We start from the raw sequence: 20,414 nt of genomic DNA on the forward strand, positions 1-20,414 counted from the left end.
ATCATACTATGTGAATATTTATGCTCTGTGATGAGGTGGAAATGGCTTGCTAATGGTGATATAGGAATCATTTTGTCAGCTGCCTGAATGTTGAGATGTCATTTCACCTGTAATTTAAGGCTTTTCTCTGATAAGCATGTTCTCCATATACAATTTTTAACATGGTTTCTCCTAATCATACTTCTAAAGCATTGGTTAGAGGTGTAATTCTTCAGAGATTCTGGAGAACAAACAACAGCATGACCTTGCTGGAAAGCAGTTTTTGAGCCTGAGATGAGAGAGATGATGCTTTGGTAAGACTAATAGAGAGGTTAGCTAACAGAAACAGTGACAAAGGTTTTTGTTTAAGTTAACGATTTCCAGAAATACAACTTGTAGACCAATAATATTAGTGAACATGACTATGTGCTAGCTCATTATTCCCCATCCAGAACATTTTCTAAAGAAATTAAGGTACTGCCTTCATTTTGTGTATGTTGTTACTCTGTCAAATGAATTGTCTTTAGTCCAAGACTATGGCCACAGACTCCATGTCTGCTTCCCATCTGTGGTACACAGTGATTTTATCCAAGTTCATTGTAATAAATGTCCACAGGACACCTCCAGCCTTGGTCTGTTAATCTCTGAAAAAAAAATCCCAGACGGATTGCCTAAAAGGCACAGTTGAGAAATGGAAAAAAAAAAAAGCAGCTGAATAAATCTGTGTTGCTCACCAGATGTCTTCATGAGCAAAATTTGCAAATGCTTATTTGTCACATACTGTAGAGTTACAAAAATGTCCATTTGTTCATGTTTTTGTTGGTGTGAGACATGGGCTAGAAGTCAAGGTCAGCAGGCTCTTGATCATCCTAAGGTACATGCTGAATCATACAGGACAGCGTGACATTACTACATAGCTAAAATGTAGAACTTAAAGCATCTTCTAGTTTTTTAATTATTTGGGGGGGGGGACGGTATCTTAGAGCAAGTAGTGCTGCAGTGTAGATGTGCTTCATTTCTTGTCTTGCTCTTTCTCTCTCTAGCTGGTCAGATATCACCAGTGATGGGTACTGAGTACCTAAGTCCCTCTGTGATAGGAAATGGGATGCTGGGCCACATCCTGAGGATTTGTGTTTCTGAGTGAGGAATGTGTTTACCTTCATGGAGAAAATGTTTGTTGCTGCTTGGAATTGTCCCTCTAGATACAAAGGGGGAGAATCCTCTTAGCATTTTTTCTTAAGCGTAAGATTTTAGAAGTTCTATGTTTAGGAAGCTGCCTTCCTAAGCTATGTTTGAAAAGAGGCCCTGCAGTGGCCTCTTCCTTAGGTGTGTAACAAAAATCAACCCTGCCTCCCAAAATGTTCCATATTATGTAAATTTATCCTGTGTGTCAATTTTAGGAAAAGCTACTGTTTATTTCTGACTTAAGAAACACAGATATAGGTGCTTTGTGCTATCATAGGAGTCCTCCACTTGAGGATTTGCAGCTGACAAGATTTTCTAAAGCAGATGGTCACACTGTTTTACAAAAGCCGAACTGAAACACAGGAAAATGGAAAATTCACAGGTTAACATGGGAGAAATACCCACATAGAGCCAAGGCATGTGGTCTCCCAATCCATTACTTGTACTGGATTGTATCAACTATAGTCTGGTATCAAGCTATGTACAGATACAGTATTAATAGTATCATGCTTTTGTTGAAATTACTGCATAGAATGCTGACAACTAAATAGATGAAGAACATGCTTAGATTATTTATATTTGTGATCTTTTATGTTCAACATCAAAAAGCTCCCCAGTGCAAGTATATACTAATTTTGAACTTGCTTATACATGTAAGAAATTTCAGCGGTTTGATGTAACACAAGAAAATGAATAGACTTTTGTAAGTAAAAGAAGCGGAGAAAAGAGAATCAATCCCTGAGTGGATTTTTGAGGCCCCTTATTTAGCATTTTGGTACTAAATAAATTTCAGATGGTTCAAATATCTTAGTGCAGAGAATCTGCACTCAGAAATCATCAGCACAGTAATATTATGTTTTCTTTTTCACTTTTTTTCATACCTTTTTTTTTAAGTCAAACTAAGAAAAAAATCACAGCTAGCATGTGCCTCATTTGTTAAATGTCACTCCTAAATATGTGAATGTTTTGGCTGTGCTTCAGGCATTAAACTTGACAAGTAGCTTTGACTTTCATCTGTTTTCTACAATTTCACACCTTTTGCTTTCACTGAATATTCCTTTGTTGATACATTCATAATTACCCAGCAAAAGCTACCAGAGCAACAACAGAGTATGGTGACCAGGAAATGACATAAAGCAAGATGACAGTCAGTGCAATTTTGGCCATCTTCCACTCATTTTTCATTCTCTGATACTGTTTCTGGAACTCTTTATTTCCGTGTTTGCATCCAAAAGCCTGAATAGACCTAGGGGAAATGAACATACAACAGCAAAAAAAGGAGATAGGGAATTGAGCAAATAGCTTCATAAAGTGGAGCAACAAGTACTCTTTATGCTAGTTTATGCTAAGTGTCATGCACTTTTAATGTGTGTTAATGTATATATGTGACCAGTCCTTCACAATTTGTTGCACTTTTGTTGCACTAATCAGTGGCAAATTCATATGTGCTTCAGTGAAGAAAATAGTCCTGTACCAGAAGAATTTCCATATAAACTGGGTATTCAAGCATTGAACAAGGCTGTGTTAAATATCGTTAGAGAAGTCTTTGCTTCCGTAGGTCCGATTTTGCTACCTTACTCTCACTTTGTACTTCTGAGCTGTGTGACTAAATATACTGATACCTACAGGACAGATACCTACAGATTACAAATGTAGTGGCAGACATTGACCTTTATTTTTACAACAATAATTTTTCTTTCAAAGGCCTTTGATTAAACTGTTTATCTCTTTTCACCCTTTGTCAAACTTGTAGTTTAATTTGACCTATTTTTTTGTGGAATAGTTGTGGTTACACCATTGTTAGGTGTCTCTGATATTCTTTTGATTGGTTAATTTCTGTAGTCATTTCTCATCCTTCAGCTTTCTGTTGCTGCTACTCATACCCTTTTCTGTAGCATTAGCCAATATACTGAACTGCTGTGGCTCAAATTCAGGAATGGCCCTTCTAAGCATCATGCTTCTTACCATGCTGACTATTGACAGAATTCTTGTTTGGTTTCCTGTCTCAGTCATGCATACAAATTAAAAGTGAAAATCTTCCCAATTTTCTTCTCTTAGTCTTTGTTTCAAGAAAATAAGCAGACACTGAAATGGAAGGATAAAAGCTTAAGACTGTTGGCTACTTACTTGTTGGCCTTCTTGATAGCCTCAAATATAAAGACATAGCTGTATATGATAGCAATCAAAGGAATGAAAAAGACAAAACAGAAAAGCAGCATTGTGTAGGCACGGACTGATGGTGTCAAAGTCATGTAGTCCCAGGAACAGGAAGTCATCAGACCCTCGGGAACATATGCACCTACAAAGAAAGACAAGAAAAGGCATAAGCCATGAAGTGATTCTTATTCTGTGTGCAGAAGGAAGAGGAAGTTACTCAGAATAGCACGGGATTTAGTCCCATTCTCATAAAGGGAAAAAGAGTTTAAAAGGATATACAATTCTTTGTTCAAATCACTTCTTTTTATTTTCTTTTACTCTATTGCCCTGTTGTATGTTTGGAAGTCTAAGGCTTCAGATCAGAAAACTGAATAATTTTGTTTCATTGAATCATAGAATGACTTGGGTTGGAAAGGACCTTAAGATCATCCAGTTCCAACCCCCCTGCCATGGACAGGGGCACCTCACCCTAGACCATGTCACTCAAGGCTCTGTCCAGCCTGGACTTGAACACTGATGGGGATGCAGAACTTGCAGCTTCCTTGGGCAACCCATTCCAGTGCCTCACCACCCTCACCATAAAGAACTTCGTCCTTATATCTAACCTGAATCTCCCCTGATTAAGTTTAAAGCCATTACCCCTTGTCCTATCACTACAGTCCTTGATGAAGAGTCCCTCCCCAGCATCCTTGTAGGCCCCCTTCAGATACTGGAAGGCTGCTATGAGATCCAGACTGAACAGCCCCAACTTTCTCAGCCTGTCTTCATATGGGAGGTGCTCCAGCCCCCGATCATCCTTGTGGCACTTCATTTTTTTTTATTTTTTTTTAATTAAAGAATTTTAAACACATGGGTGAACTTTATTTTGCAGTTGAAAGAACAACCAGGAGAGCAAAGACTGCCTGCAGTGCTCATGTGGTGCCTGGGGTGTTTCCCATGGTGAAAATGAAGCAGGTGTACAAGCAGACTCCATCGCTGCAATGAATCCTTCATTTATCTCCTCTCTCCTCTCTAGTGAGATTTTTGTTCTCCTTCACCAGTGAAGGGATACTCCATACCACCCCCCACACCGGGCTCTATCTTCATTTCCAGTGTTCACTCCTCATTCACAAGCTTGACATTTGGACATTTGTCACAAACAAGTTCATGAGTCATCTGGAAACATCCAGGACCCAACTGGGTGGTCCTCATCTCCTGATGGCAATTCCCATTTGCCAGGTGCCTGTCTGGCCACTGGCTTGTTCCTGACAACTTCTACAAAGTCTCTTCATATGTAACCTCCAGGTCCACAATGATGTCACTTCCTTGGGGAATGTTCCTGTCTTGTTGGCAAGGGTTACCTCCAAACATGAATCCAAAGTCCCCAGAGAGTGTGAGAAGATGTCTCCATGGGAGCTCTGGTGCCCATCCTTCAATTCCTCCTCATGATATGCGTTATACTGCTTCCTCTTCTCCTCATCTGACAGCACCTTATAGGCAGCCCCATGTCCTGGAACTTCTGTGCCATGCGGTTGTCAGGGTTCTTGTCAGGATGAAGCTGCAGTGCCAGTTTCTGGTAGGCCTTCTTGATGTCCTTGAGCGAGGTGCTGCAGGACACCTCCATGATCTTGTAGAAGTCCCTCATGGTGGCAGCCTTCCCACAGAGGCAGAGCAGCAGGAGACAGAGGCAGCCGAGCCAGCCGAGGGCCATGACGTGCTGACCAGGCTTGCCTGGGGGCAGCAGCGAGAGGGAGCGGCGATTCAGTTCCTGAATATTGTTTAAAGCTCAACATAGTTAAATGGCATCTCCCCAAACACTTCAGTCGATCTTGGATTGGGCCTGTATTGGTTTTAAATATCTCCCTTTCCTGTCAAATTGCTGTCTTCCCAAGGAGTGAAATGAAGCTGATTGCTACAGCTACCACTTTTTTAAGCTTGTGCAGCCAAGAGAAATTTACTGTGCAAAGGAGAAAGATTTATTGTGCAGATCAAATTAATTTTGTCATGAAGTATAGTTGAGTACAAGGAAAATACATCATACATACATAATATTCTGCCTGATATGAAATATAATCTCCTTAAAGGAACTGTGTCAAATTGTTAAGTAAAAAAGTTGTCAACAGCAGTATCTTATTAACTTTCTATTTTAATTTTCACTGTTTTCTGTTATATTTTCTGTTGAACTCTTAAAAATATTGCACCAGATGTGCTCAGATGCATCTAACTGAAGTATGAGAGTTAGTACTGTGGGTATATGCAAGATAACAACACCCTTCTGTCCTGGGTTCAGCTATAGCAGTCAGTTTTTCTCCTTCTAAGTAGCTGGTGCAGTGCTGTGGGTTTGACTTTCAGCCTGGGAACAACGCTGATAACACCGATGGTTTTAGTTGTTGCTCAGTAATGTTTACCCCAACCAAGGACTTTCTCAGTCTCATGCTCTGCCAGGGAGGAGGGGAAGCCAGGAGGAAGCAGAGACAGGACACCTGACCCAAACTGGCCAAAGGGCTATTCCATACCACAGCACGTCATTCCCAGTATAGAAACTGGGGAGAGTTACTTGGAAGGCCCAGATCGCTGCTCGGGTTGGGCTGGGTATCAGTCAGTGGGTGGTGAGCGGTTGTGTCCTCTCCCCTTGTTATTTCCCTTATCATTATTATTGGTAGCAGCAGTGGTTTGTGTTATACCTTAGTTACTGGAGTGCTGTTATCTCAACCCATGTGAGTTACATTCCTCCGATTCTCTTCCCCATCCATCCGGGAGCGGGGGAAGGAAGGAAGAGGGGGGGAGTGAGCGAGTGGCTGCGTGGTTCCAAGTTGCCGGCTGGACTTGAACCACGACACCTTCAAGCAACTATTTTACATTCTCCAATTTAGAATCTAAGACTATATTGTCATTTTGTTGTTACAATAGCTACTCATTCAATTAAAGGCTGCTTCTCCCATCACTGCAGTTTGCCTGCTTAAACATACTTCATGTTTATGGGGGACCAGAATCACAATAACAAGACAATAACAAAATTCTGCTGAAATACTACTCAGTAACTGAGTTGGTTGCAGCATCCTTTGGGAAAGTCAAACATTTCTGTGTTCTTACCTCAGCTGAGCTGACACATTCTCTTCTGGAATTAGGAAGCGCAATAATGGGCTAAAGTTTTCAATGATGAGTTCATTCTAACTTACTGACTGAAACTGATGACTCATACGAAACAAATAATGGTAGTGAGATGGATTGAAATGAAGAATAATAACAAACTCTATTTGTTACAAGTTGCAAGGATCAAGATGCTGCATTTGTGATCCAATTTGGAGGCATAAGATTCACATTTACAAAAGCTAATTAGTTACTAAATGACATCCTTATTGGAAGCCTTAGTGAAGATACCAATGGCTGAGTGGAGAATGGGACCAAAACCTAGTGCAATCTGCCCATCTAGAACATAGTCAAGACTTACTGAAGATGCACTTGCAAAAAATACTCGAATTGTATTCCTCTTTTAAGTGAATTATTTCACTTTTATATCATTGGATTTGGTTCAGTGGAAATAGGCATGGGAAAATAGACAGGTGCATCCTGCCAAAGCCAATTTTGCAACTGATTTTATCTACTGTTCTTTATTAAGTAAATAATGAGCTTAAGGAAAAGTGCCATTGTCATATAATATACTATAATACACTTTTTTTTTTTTCCTTTTGGTTAGAGATCAGTTTCAATACGTTTTTTGTCAGTTTTCTCCAAATCTATTTATTCAAGCCTAATATGCAAGCATTAACTCAACCCTCTTCTATAACTGTAATTGGTTTTTAATCCAATGCTATAAGGGAAAAAACACTTTTATTCCATTATTTAACTTACTCCATCCAAAGAAGGGCGGGAGGCTCCAAGCCAGTGAGTACAGCCAGACTCCTGCCAGGATTATTAGGGCCTTCTTCTTAGACATCACTCCAACAGAAGCCAGAGGTTTCGTGATGACAAAATATCTGTCCAAGGCAATCACCATCAAAGTGATCATAGATGTAATGCCAAAAAGAGCTCCGCAGAAGGCATACAGCTCACAGCCTTTCAATGAAGATGACAGAAGTAGCAGTGACATTAATCTACCTGTGCTAATTAATTTCTGGGAGAGTTCAAGGCTGTGTTTCTTGTGAACTAATGTCTTCTGGAATTTGTAAAGCAGTGGAACTTCAGTTTTGCTGCAGTTGAAATGCTATCTCAAAGCTGCTGTCTATCTTACCAATTACATTATCTATGGAGATAAACTTCAAAGATTTTGTTTGCTTGAATTGCTGGAGACAGTGACACTTAACGTATTTTCACTCACTGATTTCTGATGTTTCTAGTGAGATAGTTTTAACAGTCCATTAGTAGCTTGTTTAACTCCAGTTTTACTGCAGCTCCAGTAGAAACAGCTGTTTGTTGTTTTGTTTTGTTTTGCTTTTTTTTTACAGTGGATTATAGCTACTTTGATACCATGGAATCATTTATATTTCAAGGTCAGCATAGCTGAAGTAAATACGCAGACTATGAATATATTAATGAGTGATTCTGCTGAAGTAAATATGCAGACTATGAATACATTAATGAGTTATTTTAATTATTGAAACAGCCTAGAGATTAAAAGCAGTGGTTTGGATTTTTATTTTAATATGTACTCTTGAACCCTTTGTGGAACTAAAAAAAAACATGCTTTTGGTCATCAGAGATCAAAATAGCAACATTACTTCTCTCACCTTCCTCTCTGTTGGTACCTGTTCAAGAGGCAAATACTAGTCTTCCTTTTACAGCAGTTACATATGAAGAATGAAGGCACCTTCATTCCACATCTTACTGCACAGGAAATGTTCTGTTAATATTTCTGTTGTGAAAACTCACTTTTGCCAGGCTATCTTACCTCACTTTGCCAAGTGCAAGTCCCAGAGCAGGTTATTTAGAAGAGCTTTTAAACTGGTGTGTTATGGGATGGCGCTTCTTGAAACTTAAGAGCTAAGTTATGACATAACTGGAGAAGAATTCTGGCAAGAAGACCAGTCCTGTGCCTTATGTTGCCAATGTCACCTTTGTATCTACCTCATGGATGTAATTTTCCTCTCCCTGCTGGGAATATATTTATTGCACACAGATAAAAATGTTCAAAGAAACTTTTGTGTCATCGCTGAAACAATGTTGAAAAATGTTCTCGACATTGTAAGTGTACCTGAGGGTAAGGAAATAAAAGTTTAACTGCCACTATGATAAGAACATACTGATAATCTTATAAAGAATATGTACAAACCTTTCTCACCAAAAATCCAGCGTTTGTGGAGGCTGTTGGTGAAAAAAACTGGAGACTGTGTAATGGACATCAGAAAGTCACTAATAGCTAGATTGATGATGAATACGTTGGCTGGAGTCTGAAGGCTCCTACTCCTAAAGAGATCAGAAAGAATGTTGCTAAACACTGCTGCACTGTTAATTATGTTGTTGCTCTTTCCTGTGAGCCTTGTCAGCTTCACGAATATCAAGGCACACTATGTAGAAAGCTAGAGCAGAGTGCTTCTCATTTCCTTCACAAAAGAACACAAGCAAGGCTCAGTTTTATACCATTATACTCCTGTGCACTTTAGAGGATTGTTTTGATAACCAGCTCAGTGATGAGAATAAATTGTATTGTTCTTTAAATATTCTGACCCAGTGCACTGCATGTCCATGATTAACAGGAAATTAAAGTGATGTACTCTATGGATTTCTGGATCTAGGTCATGTTAAGCAGGGGAGGCGAGTGCATTTTCCACTGCTAAGATCAGCAGTGACTTCCAAATACAGGGATTAAGCAAACTCACATGTACCACATCAAGCATTTTGGTTTACCTCCATTCTTCCCTGTGACTCTCATTTCACTTGCCCAGACACTGACTTTAAAGAGATCTGTAGCCCTTCAGTGTATCCTGCCTGTGTACATTACTCACAGTATTGTAGTATAGTGTTTTAAAGGGTACACATATAAGCTCACTTGAGAGCTCTGCAGTTTGGGAGCTCTGTGTAATATTTTAGCTCCTTTCTCTAATTTTCAATCTGAGACACAATTGAAAAATACCAGAAAAAATGATGAGTTCTTTGCACTGATCCAGAATCAATTGCTAGGACTGCTGTAGCCTATTTGCAATTTAGGAGCAAGGAGATATTAGTAGTAGATGTTTATGGGCCTCTTGTATTTGTTCAGTAGTCTGCAAAGTTAGTTACTGAATATATTTCTGTTTCAGGCAGCTGGTTGTCTTACAGTTTGCCATTACTTGAGACTGCTTTGTAGGCATCTGATGTGTTATCCAAACTTCTGATATACTTATTACTTTGCAATCGATATCCCTTTCTGTCTTCGCAACATCTTCAAACAAAGACAAATGTTCGTCAGTGGAACTGCAACTGCCATGACTGGATTTCCTGTATGGGACCAGCCAAAGAGCTAAGCTAGCTCAGGTACTTCATCCTCACGTATGTGGTCTGCATGCCAACACCTTTCTGTTCTTAAGGCCATATTGTTCACACTGAACTGTTGGTATCTACTCTGAATGCACATACTGATACCTACCATTTAATGCACCACAGAAATATAAGCTCAACACCCAGACTACTTTCACCCACACTCCAGTGATTCAAGTTAACACAGCCAAATTATCATAGAATTGCTGTTATTTTAGTCTATTAAATTAGTTCCTAAAGATCAATGATGAAGTAGAAGCTTACTGGCCTGGATATCATGCCAATGCTCTGCCCAAGGGTGACAAAACAGAAACAGGATGACAAAACAGGAATGGTGAAAATACCACATTGTTGTCAGAGATCCAATTTTCTTCAGATATAAAAGTTGGAATGTGGCTTTAGTTAAAAGGAAATAAGCCAAGTGTTAGAAAATGTGAAAACAAGAGACATGACAGTAAGGAACAGAGTGGGAAAAGAAACTGAGTAGTACACAGAACTTCTAAAATAGAGAAGATACGTGGGAGACACAGGTGCAAAACATCCCATCAGTCCAGTGCAGACACAATTCAGCCAACAGAAAAAGAAATCACTGCATGATTTCTGCTTTGGCTGCTTTTCTATTGCTTGACATATCTGTGTGGTTCTTTGCGGTTTTACTAACAATTTTCCTATGGCTACTGGTTAATGAGAGGGAGTCAGAGAGAAATGGCAGGTTGTCCTTTTTTTTTCCTACAGCAATGTTTCTTGGTGCATTTTACTATGTCTGCATAGTAGTCTGATAGTACATTTGTGCTGCATTTGCAGAGCACAGGCAAGGTACTGTTAACGTTCATAAATCTGAGTATTTTTTAAAAAATCCAAAAGACAGATACCTGCAGAAAGCATAGAAGACCAGGAAATTACCCAGACTTCCTGTGATTCCCACTATAAGAACGACTACCCCAATTGTATAGTGGGTATGGTCTGGGACATCCACTGTAGGAAAGGCACCAGGCACATCTTGCACTGTCATCTTCTGTGGAGTAAACAAGAGGTCACAGGTATATTGTCAGACTTTACTAAATAAACTGGCATGGGCTTCTCTAGAGGAGGAAATGGTCAAGAATGCAAAAAAGCAGCAAGCAAAAAAAAGAATAAGCTAATTAGTTTTAAATTACATTTACTGTTGATCATCTTCAGGAGATAAATATGCCATCAGCAGTGCAAATGTCAAAGGGCTGTTTATATTTTTACTGTTGGTTTAGAGTTTTGATGAAGAAAGGCAATCAATTCTCTCCCAAAAGAAAGATAGGGATAGAGAGAAGAAAAAAGAGAGACCCTTTTCATTGCATCTGACATCAAGTAATGCAGTGCTAAACAAGTAAGTTTTCTGTAGTTTTCATTTCAGGAAAGTTTCTGTAGCTGTGAAGTACGATTTCTGTTTTCCTCTGACATCACTGGCTAGATTTCTCTAAGTAAGTGGAAATGATCTTCTATGGATAAACATGCGTTTATTCCTTTAGTAGTATGGCTATTTCATTTCATTTCTCAATGAATAACCCTGAGTTGTGAGCTGCCCTCAAGACTCAGTTACCAAAAGCCTGGCAGCATTCAACAAGAGTTACTTGGAAACTAAATTAAGGATCAGAAAAACTAAAACGCAAATCCTTTATACCATATGCATGGTTTCCGTACCAGTCCTGTTTTCACTCTACACTGAGTTAAGGTATTTTGCTCTCTGTGAAGGATGTGATAAATCACTTAATGAAAGCATTTGTGTCTTAATCAACTAATAACTCACAGCAAAATTCAGTAGCCAAGTCTGAAGACAACAGCATTTTAAATAATAATTTAAAAAACTTTTTAAATAATTTAAAAACAAGTTTTAGGCTGAGTGACGCAGATTAGTAATGAAGCAAACAAGGCTGCTTCCAGGAGGCAGAATGACCTGATAGACCTTGAAGAGGAGAGAACAGCTGTCCAAACCGTCACTGTTCTGCAGCCTTTTGCCATAAGGTCAGGTAGGGAGACTTAAACACTCACCTCTGTGCAACTGCCACTGTCCTAAACGTGTCTTGGCATCAGCTCCAACCAGCTAATGGAGTCATGACAAATATCAAGTCCTGTTCTCACTCATCTGCATGGACAGATCCTGTCTGTTCTTCATAGCCAGGCTTACCTCATTAAGGGTGGCAGTCACTATGGAATGGCATGGCAATGCCACTGCTCATAGCTCGAGCCTGCAAGATGCAGCCATGGCATTCCTCAGCTACTGAGCTAAAAGAATCACACCAGGATTGAGAAGAGCCCAGGAAATATTTTGAATCGTTTGTATCCTCCCTACTACGAACACTGTCAACTTGGCTGTGGCCTAGGATCCAGGACCAGGGAATTGCCCGTATCAAAATCTGTGCCTGTATCGAGCTCAAACAGTGTTATGAGGCTGGATATATTCTTTTGAATTGTAAGTACTGACAGGTGGTGGTACAGCTGTCATGTGCAGTCATTCTTTCCCGGGAAAAAGAAGGTTGCTGGTAGGAAAGCAGGAAAGTGCACATGGGTAGATATGAAGTTCTCCCTTTTATGCTGCAGTTGTTTATGCAGTAGTTGGTATTTGCAGTCAGAGTGCAACTCAGAAGTGCCTTTGACAATACCCCAGTTATCAAAGGCAGTGGGTATTTTCAGACAAGAGAGGCAGACGTTACTTCTGAATACATCTGTGAGTTTGGGCAGAAGTTATGAGAGACAGTGTATATTTAAAACAAGTGTGGTAATAGCAGGAGGTGGACCCCAGGACTGTTCGGAATTCTGGAAGTTTGTCTTTGCTTGCATGCTGAAGGTCTGCCTGCAGCAATCCTCAACAACAGGAAAGCACTCCCTGGATTTCTGCACTAGCAGCAATAAAATGCTGGACAAATACTCTGATCTTAGAGAAAGAAAATGTGGCTCTGGCTGTTACTGTAATTGGAGCAAAATGTTGAAGTTGATACATTAGCTGAATAACAGAATCATGGCATTGTTGTTTAGGTTCCTGCAGCAAAGTGTAAGTTGGCGTCACATCACCAACAACAGTGGGCATCTTGCCTAGGTAGAAATTGCTGTGCTTAACACACTGCCAGTAAAATAACCTAAAAAAATCCCATACTAATAGCAAGTGGAGAGGGAGAGTCTGAGATAAAAGTGTTTTAAATAAATGAGATTGGGTTTTCTTTGATTTGTTTTGTTTTTATTGTTTGGGTTTTTTTGGTTTTTTTTTCCTTAGCCTTGTGGCTAGAACGTATTTTAACTGCTGTTCTACAGAGAGTTCATTATGATTATTAATGGAATGGAGATTTCTGATGTTTTTCCTTGTAGCTATCCATTTAATCAGAACTGGATCAAGGTAGAAGAAATGAAGCAACTAAAGGAGCTTGTTTTGGCTACAAAGAACAGATTAAAGTTGCTTTAATTTGAATTAAATTTGTGGAGGACTGAGGACAAGGAAAAATTTAAAAGGTAAATATAGATGCACAGAGAAATCACAAGAGATAAAAGGTTATTTAAGGGACAGGAAAAAAATAAAGGAATTATATTTATAGTGGAGCCATAATAGGACGTAAGTAATATGGGGGGAAAAGAAAGGTCTGTGGGAAAGAGGAATAAATTCACATTTTAGTGTGGATTTCCTGTTGGCCTGGGATTTTTAGCGCAGGGTCCAATTCTGTTTGTTCTCTAAGAGGGTGTCGTGGTTCAAGCCCAGCCGGTAACTCGGAACCACGCACCCTCTTGCTCACTGCCCCCCTTCATCCTTCCCCTGCTCCCGGACGGATGGGGAGGAGAACTGGAAGAATGTAACTCCCACGGGTTGAGATAAGAGCAATCCAGTAACTAAGGTATAATACAAACCACTACTGCTACCAATAATAATGACAAGGGAAATAACAAGGGAAAAGGACATAACCGCTCACCACCCGCCGACCGATACCCAGCCCGACCCGAGCAGTGATCTGGCCTTCCGGGTGACTCTCCTCAGTTTATATACTGGGCATGACGTGCTGTGGTATGGAATACCCCTTTGGCCAGTTTGGGTCAGGTGTCCTGTTTCTGCTCCCTCCCGGATTCCCCTCCTCCCTGGCAGAGCATGAGACTGAGAAAGTCCTTGGTCAGAGTAAACATTACTGAGCAACAACTAAAAACATCGGTGTTATCAGTGTTGTTCCCAGGCTGAAAGTCAAAATCCCATCACTGTACCTGCTACTAAGAAGGAGAAAAATGACTGCTACTGCTGAATCCAGGACAGAGGGAAAAGTCAGTCATTAAAAAAAGTAATTTCACTGGTTTTGTTGGAATACAAAACTGATTCAAAGTTTCTTTAAGTCAAAGAAAGGTACTAGTTGACTGACGAGACATTAAATAAGACCTGACCACTTCAAGTTCATCACTAAGTTGCATTCATGCTGCTTCCTTACTAGAAGATGAAGATGAAAACACTTGCCTGTATCACTCTCAGTTCTGTATCTTCTACAGGAATTGTACTTCAAAAGAAAGGACAAGGAGAAAAAGATAGTGCTTGAGGAAATCAGGTCAGCAGGATAATCAAGAGATCAGACAATTCCCAAAGCTTTTCTCTATTTGGTTTCTCCAGCAGATGGGCCTTATTTAGCCTCTGTCTTCTGTTTTCACCCCATGATATGAATATTTAGTTGGCAGGGCAGAATAAAAATCCCACTGTTGCAATCTCGACTGTAGCAATTGTCCTTTGAGAATAGTCTGAACAAGTATTTCAATTGCATTGATAATACACAGTATTGTTGCCTTGCATTTTTTTCTATTCAGCCTTCTTTCTAGAATCACCTCCTAACGAAGATAGAAAAAACAAACAGGCAAAACTAGCACTCCATTATTTCTCCTCCAAGTGATATGAAAACACAGTTTATTTAGCGTTACCTGGTTCAAAGCACCACGAAATGCACAAAGAAACTGACTTGGAAGCTAAGAGGTTGGACATTTTCCAGTGGATGGACAATGGACTACAGCTTTCCCAAGTCAACAAGTAGAAGATACTTGCACCTGAGGCTCTAGACCACTGGGTGCCAGTATACCCACAGACCAGCTGTGCTGTGGGTGGGTTAGGTCGATATTCATTCTGTAGGAAACAATTCACTGGGAAGCACCAACTTCCTGACAGTCGATATAAACATTGCACATTTCTCAAGCAAGCACAAAACGGTCATGGAAGCTGTAGAGGACATCAAGGTAGTAACTGTAATGTAACAAAATTTCTTTACAGTAAGTACAGAGAGTCAGTTGGAGAACATATCATACTGTTTGAGTGTATGTGAAAAATGGCCTTTTGCTAGAACTATAAAAGAATTTGTGTTTATAATCTCCAATAGGCATGTCATTTATTATTTATTTACACGATAGTTTTGCAGAATCAGATGGATAATTTTGGTGTGGTCAGGAACTTGGGAAGTGTCACACTGATTCAGAGCAGCATTCCTGACAGAACACTAGCCTGCCTTTAGCCACAGCTGGGTGTTTCACAGAGCTGTGAAACATGCATAATGAACAGTGATGTGGGAATTTAATTTTCAGTATAAAGTCTTAATAGTTGATTTGTACCCTGAAACAGGCTTACTATCTATTTGAAAGGATAATCTTAGAGGAGGATATTTTTATTCTCCAGATATAGGTGTAATCCTTTTCTAAATCCTACTCATCATTTGCCTCAGTAGAGTCAGTGGCAAGAAGTTACAAAGTTATGAAGTTGCCCTGCATTAGTGTATTTCCTTCCAGCAGATTTAAGTGTATCTTTGTGAAAACGCTAAAATAGAGGGAAACAGCTAGGTTTAATGCAATCTGCCTTCTTAAAATGCTCACTGTTCTTGCTAAGGAATGCTTGTCTACTGCCTGCAACAAAACAGCTAAAACAGAACTGACCATGTTTTCAGTTATCATTCAGTAAACTTAACTGAGACTTACAAATTTAAAATGCTTTTTGGGAGTTTGGAGAAAAGGAAGTGTTTGATAGATAAATACATCTGAGTCCTTTCTGTTCTGGCCTTGTCTGTGGAGGCTGCAGCACAACATGGAGCCTCATTCTATATTTATGGGCTGTTGCCACAACTGGTTACAAGGGAAGCAGATTTCTTTCTGGAGGGCCAATTTGAGGAGCAGCCTGCTTCTTTGGGAAGAGAACAGTGCCCTGTCCTTTCTGTTAAGGCTTGGTGCAAGCAGAGTGTTGTGGTTTAAGCGCTGAATCCAGGACACAGAGAAAGGGGTAAAAATGAATCAGCCACAGAGAACATCAGTGTAGGGTAGAACTTGCATTTCACTCTGGAGTTTGTCAAGACCCTGCAAAACACTGGTCTGAAGAGTTAAAAGGATAAAGGAATTCCCTTGCAGTCCAAGACAAAGCAGTGAGTCCTAAGTGATTTGGCCATGTTAGAAGGAAGTCTAGATCACATATAAACCCCAGGAATATCTGACACCTGCATCTATTCTGTCTTGGGAATCTGTTTATTATACACATTTTCCTAAACAGACAACTCTTTAAATTGTTATTTTGTAATTTATTAAAAAACCCCAAACAAGCAAAAAAAAAAAACCAAACCAAAAACCCAACACAAACTAAAACCACACCATCTCAGAATAACTTCTAGCAGAGGACATACCATTTTCGAAATGACAACATGCAAGCAATACAGTTCAACTAATACCAGGGAAAAAAAAAAAAACCTGTTATTTTTCAGAGTAAGAAAAAGGTCATATCACTTAACTAAGTGTTCACTTGAAGAGGTTGATTATTGATGTTCTACTAAAGCTAACAGTGATGATGGTAGGAGCAAGGCCATGAATGTAAATACTTTTACTGAATATAAAACCATGTTTGATATAGCCCACTCCTCATGTTCTCCCAATGGCAAGAGTATAAAGCAAGATTTAGTTTATACTTACAGGGAAAGCAGAAATCCTCATAAGGTCATTTGGGGATTTGAACATACTTCAGTGCTGGTTCTGATTGATAAATTGATTTTTTTTATTTTTTTTATTTTTTTTTTTTTTTTTTTTTGGTGACATTGTTTCAAAAGCCAGAAACAGAAAAGACTAGGACAAGGACATCTTTCAGCTACCTCTTCCTGGACATTGGATGGATTGTATCTAATTTGGTGTAAAATGACACAAGGAAAGGGGCATAGGGACTGCTATGTTACTACTTTTATGAATTCATCTGGTTTCAAACTGTAGGCATTGGTTTTGCAGAATGAACATTTTAATGGAACAGAGCCCAGTTCCAAAACGTAACAAGTTTTAACAGTCCCACATTGATTTTGGCAATGTATCCAGTTTCTTTGTTCTTAATTTTCTTACAAATACAGGTAATGAAGCCACTTATTTACACAGTAGGACTTACACAACCTATGGTAGCATTAGGCCTTTTACATTATGGCAAATCATACAGATTAGAAAAATTATCAGAATAGAAATACTGTAATTTCCCAGGGTTTCTAGGTGCAGTGTTGATACTGCCTACCTACAAGGGACTTCAAACAACTGGTAACACTTATTTTTCTTTATGGTTCCTTGCCTTGATTTCTGAGCTTGCCTCTGTAGGCATTTACTCTGTGATGACAGGCAGCACAAAGAGGAGTGCTATCCTGCCTCAATTATGGTTTCAGCAGGGTGACGCCAACTGCTAAGCCTTCTTTCCAGTAGACAGCAGGGCTTTCCATAGATGATGTTTGTCCTGTTGAGCAATTTGGATAGCAGATTTTATATCCTATCTTCCGGATTTAATCTCAACCACAAGCAGCACATATTGCTTTCAGTCCTGAAACTCTCTTAAACCGATCTTTGTGTCGAATAAAAATGCAAAACTTTGAAATTACACTCACTTGGCCTAGAGAGAGGAAACAGACAGCTAATTATCTCTTTCAGCAGAATGAGGAAAAAATCCATTTCTAATTTTCTAATGTAAGTCACTCTGTCCCCAGAATCCTTTTCCATTTTCCTATGTACTGTCCAGTCCCTCTTATCCCTCCCTGCTGTGTTCTGCTATCCTTTTTCATATGTTACCCATCTAATTTAGTTTGTAAGCACCTTGGCTCAGGACACTTCTCTGTTTATTTTTCTGTAAGACCCTGCACAAATCCAGTTTTTATTAAAAAATAAACAATCAGACTGCATTTTTACTACGCAAATACTAAAATATTTACTGATCCCTCATTATAAATTAAGATCAAACTGAAAAACCCAATCCAACATCCTATATGCATAAAACCTTCTGGAGTGTTTGAAACTTGAACATAATTTTAAAGTGCTACTGTGTTATGTGGGCCATGTCAAAATAGCTGTCGTGACCACATCAAGAATTTAAGCTGAATTTCAGATGTGGAAAGCTTTTAAAATTAGCTCGTTTTAAGGTTTTTATTCTTTTCTTTTAAACAGACTTCTGTGTAAACAGCAGGTGAACAAAACTTTGTAGTTCTAATAGTAGACTGAGATACACAACAGGAAGAGGACTTCTGACTTCTTTGGTTTGGGCTTGTGGGGTAGGAATGGAGAACATTTTTAGCAAGCCCAAAGGAATTTGATCCTGAAATGTCATCATAATAGAGTCTCACCTTCACAATTCTACGGAATTTTTCTTTCTGTTTAGTACTTAACAGCTGAGAAAAGAGCTTTGATAGAACTTAGCCGGGAAAGCCTTCTGAACAGATCTCTTGGGTAACTGCAAATAACGAGTCTTTAACATTTACACTCCACTGCACTTACAGACTGTTACAGAAATTATGGGGATTTCTATCTTGAATAGTAACACAAGAGAGTGTTGTGTTTGAACTGCTAAACCGCTGTTTAATGCCCAAGAACATGTTGTTTTGACAGTTTGCAACATATTTGGTGTGCTTTGCCATTAGCCATTCCTCCCTGTCTTCTGCCCATGTAACTCTGCTGAAAAACACTACTTCTACAGTCCTTTCTGCAGTAAATAAATAAAGGAATGAAAAGAAGATTTTAAAGCTTTCATTATGTTGTTCATTATTGCATTACAGCATCGAATGTGTACATGCACCTTAAATGTCCATTTACAGTTCTACAAATGCCAGCTTTGCCAGCAGAACTACTTGCTACAGCTTTTAGTCACAGAAAACACTTACTGTTGGGGCTCTAAGAGGCAGGTCCATCAGTGTGTAGGCATTGGCTTCCAAGTCATTCCATGCGTTGAAGGACTCCACAATTTTGGTGCAGTTGGGGTCCTCAAAGGGACAAGAGATTCCCCCTTTGAATGGGCTGATTATTCACATGAACAAAATCTAAGAAAAGGAAAGAAAGAAAAGCTCTCCTCTGAATTTAGGTCAGCTAATTTACCTTTTTATATGTGTGTAAAGCAGATTGTTAGATTCTCTGGAATAATGTGAGGTCCAGTGCAGAGTTTCTCACTAGAGCTTCAGATTGCTTCACTCATCTTCAGCTTAGCAAAGGGCAGCAGCAGCAGCTTCCATTTAAATACAGGAGACAGCAGGGTCTGCACATGCCCAGTTTGAAGATTGTTCCATGCAGATTCCAGCTTCACTTTAATGAAAGTATATAAAACTGATGCTGACTTAAAAGTACTGTTTTCTTTTTTGCCTTTGGCAGTTTTATGTCTGAATTATAATGCTATATCTATGTTATCCACATAACTACATATGAAAACAAAGAAGTTAAAAGAATGACTTTACTGCTCATTATCACTGTATCAGTAGATTAGTTTTTTGTAGTCTGCTTTTAAAGAAGATGTATGTGTACAGTTCTGCTGAAATTGGCTGAACTCGAATAGATTCTGATATTTAACAATGTGCTTGTGTGCACTTCTGTCTTGTAGAATTTAGGTCACAGTTATTTGTTGGTCCACTTCTAAAAATAAACAAAAACTAGGGATAAAACCCACTGACATCATCCTTTTCAGCTCTTCAGTTAAAACAATAAATAAATAAAACCACAAAAACCCAGGCAAATACCTGAGGCAGAGAACAGCAAATAACACTTCTTTCAAGAGTTGTCTCCTTTCTTTTACAGTTGTCTTTAGTTAGCGTGTACATGAACAGATTCTTATTCACACTAATCTTCCTTTACGCTGCACTATGCAAAGAGATACGAATTGCTGTATTCACAGTTGAAGGCCCATTACTGTGGAAAAGTGAAGTTTAATTGCAATAGAGAATTAAGCACAGAGTGTGAAAAAGCTGTTCCAGCAGATACTGCAGCCTGAATATCAGAGAGTTTAGGCCTTCCACCCACTGTCAAAATGACCCTAATGAAAGCTATTAACTTCGTTGCAGCTGGTAATAAAAACAGATGGTGTGAACTGTTCCTGGAGGCCCTTGCGAGAAGGTTGTTATAGTACCAGTGGGATCTGTATTCCTCCAGCTCTGTGTGGATTCCCATTCTCACATACTTTTCCTTAAATTAGCACTCGCACAACCTAACCTTAAACTGGGGCAAAAGGGATTACATTTCTTTGCATGAACAGGAGCTGTGCCTTGTATCAAAGGCACTCATGTATAGTGCTGCAATTCCCTTTCCTTGATAGTCATTCAAGGCATGTAGCATTTACCTTGTGTCACCAGGCCACCAAACATTAACCAGAGGAGACACCTCTTAGACTCTACGGGCACTCAGACTGTGAGATCTTAAAAATAATTATGAGGAGACGACTT

The 20,414-nt window shown here is 39.3% G+C and overlaps 1 protein-coding gene and 1 pseudogene across 1 annotated transcript in view; both read right to left on the reverse strand.

The window, feature by feature from the left end:
* LOC104408618 (melanopsin-A-like) overlaps positions 1–18,986 on the reverse strand; it is a 26,558-nt gene extending 7,572 nt beyond the window's left edge. Inside the window, exons 1-6 of the mRNA XM_010018308.1 lie at positions 18,873–18,986; positions 10,626–10,768; positions 8,570–8,703; positions 7,153–7,356; positions 3,292–3,463; positions 2,246–2,410 (exon numbers count right to left, since the gene is read on the reverse strand). Of these exons, the coding sequence (XP_010016610.1) occupies positions 2,246–2,410; positions 3,292–3,463; positions 7,153–7,356; positions 8,570–8,703; positions 10,626–10,768; positions 18,873–18,899 (845 nt within the window). The 5' untranslated portion in view covers positions 18,900–18,986. The remainder of the gene's footprint in view (positions 1–2,245; positions 2,411–3,291; positions 3,464–7,152; positions 7,357–8,569; positions 8,704–10,625; positions 10,769–18,872) is intronic.
* On the reverse strand, positions 4,333–5,011 carry LOC104408707 (annotated as a pseudogene).
* Positions 18,987–20,414: the final 1,428 nt, after the last annotated feature.

This window comes from Nestor notabilis, unplaced genomic scaffold (assembly GCF_000696875.1).
Source record: "Nestor notabilis isolate BGI_N333 unplaced genomic scaffold, ASM69687v1 scaffold8490, whole genome shotgun sequence".
NCBI lineage: Eukaryota > Metazoa > Chordata > Aves > Psittaciformes > Psittacidae > Nestor > Nestor notabilis.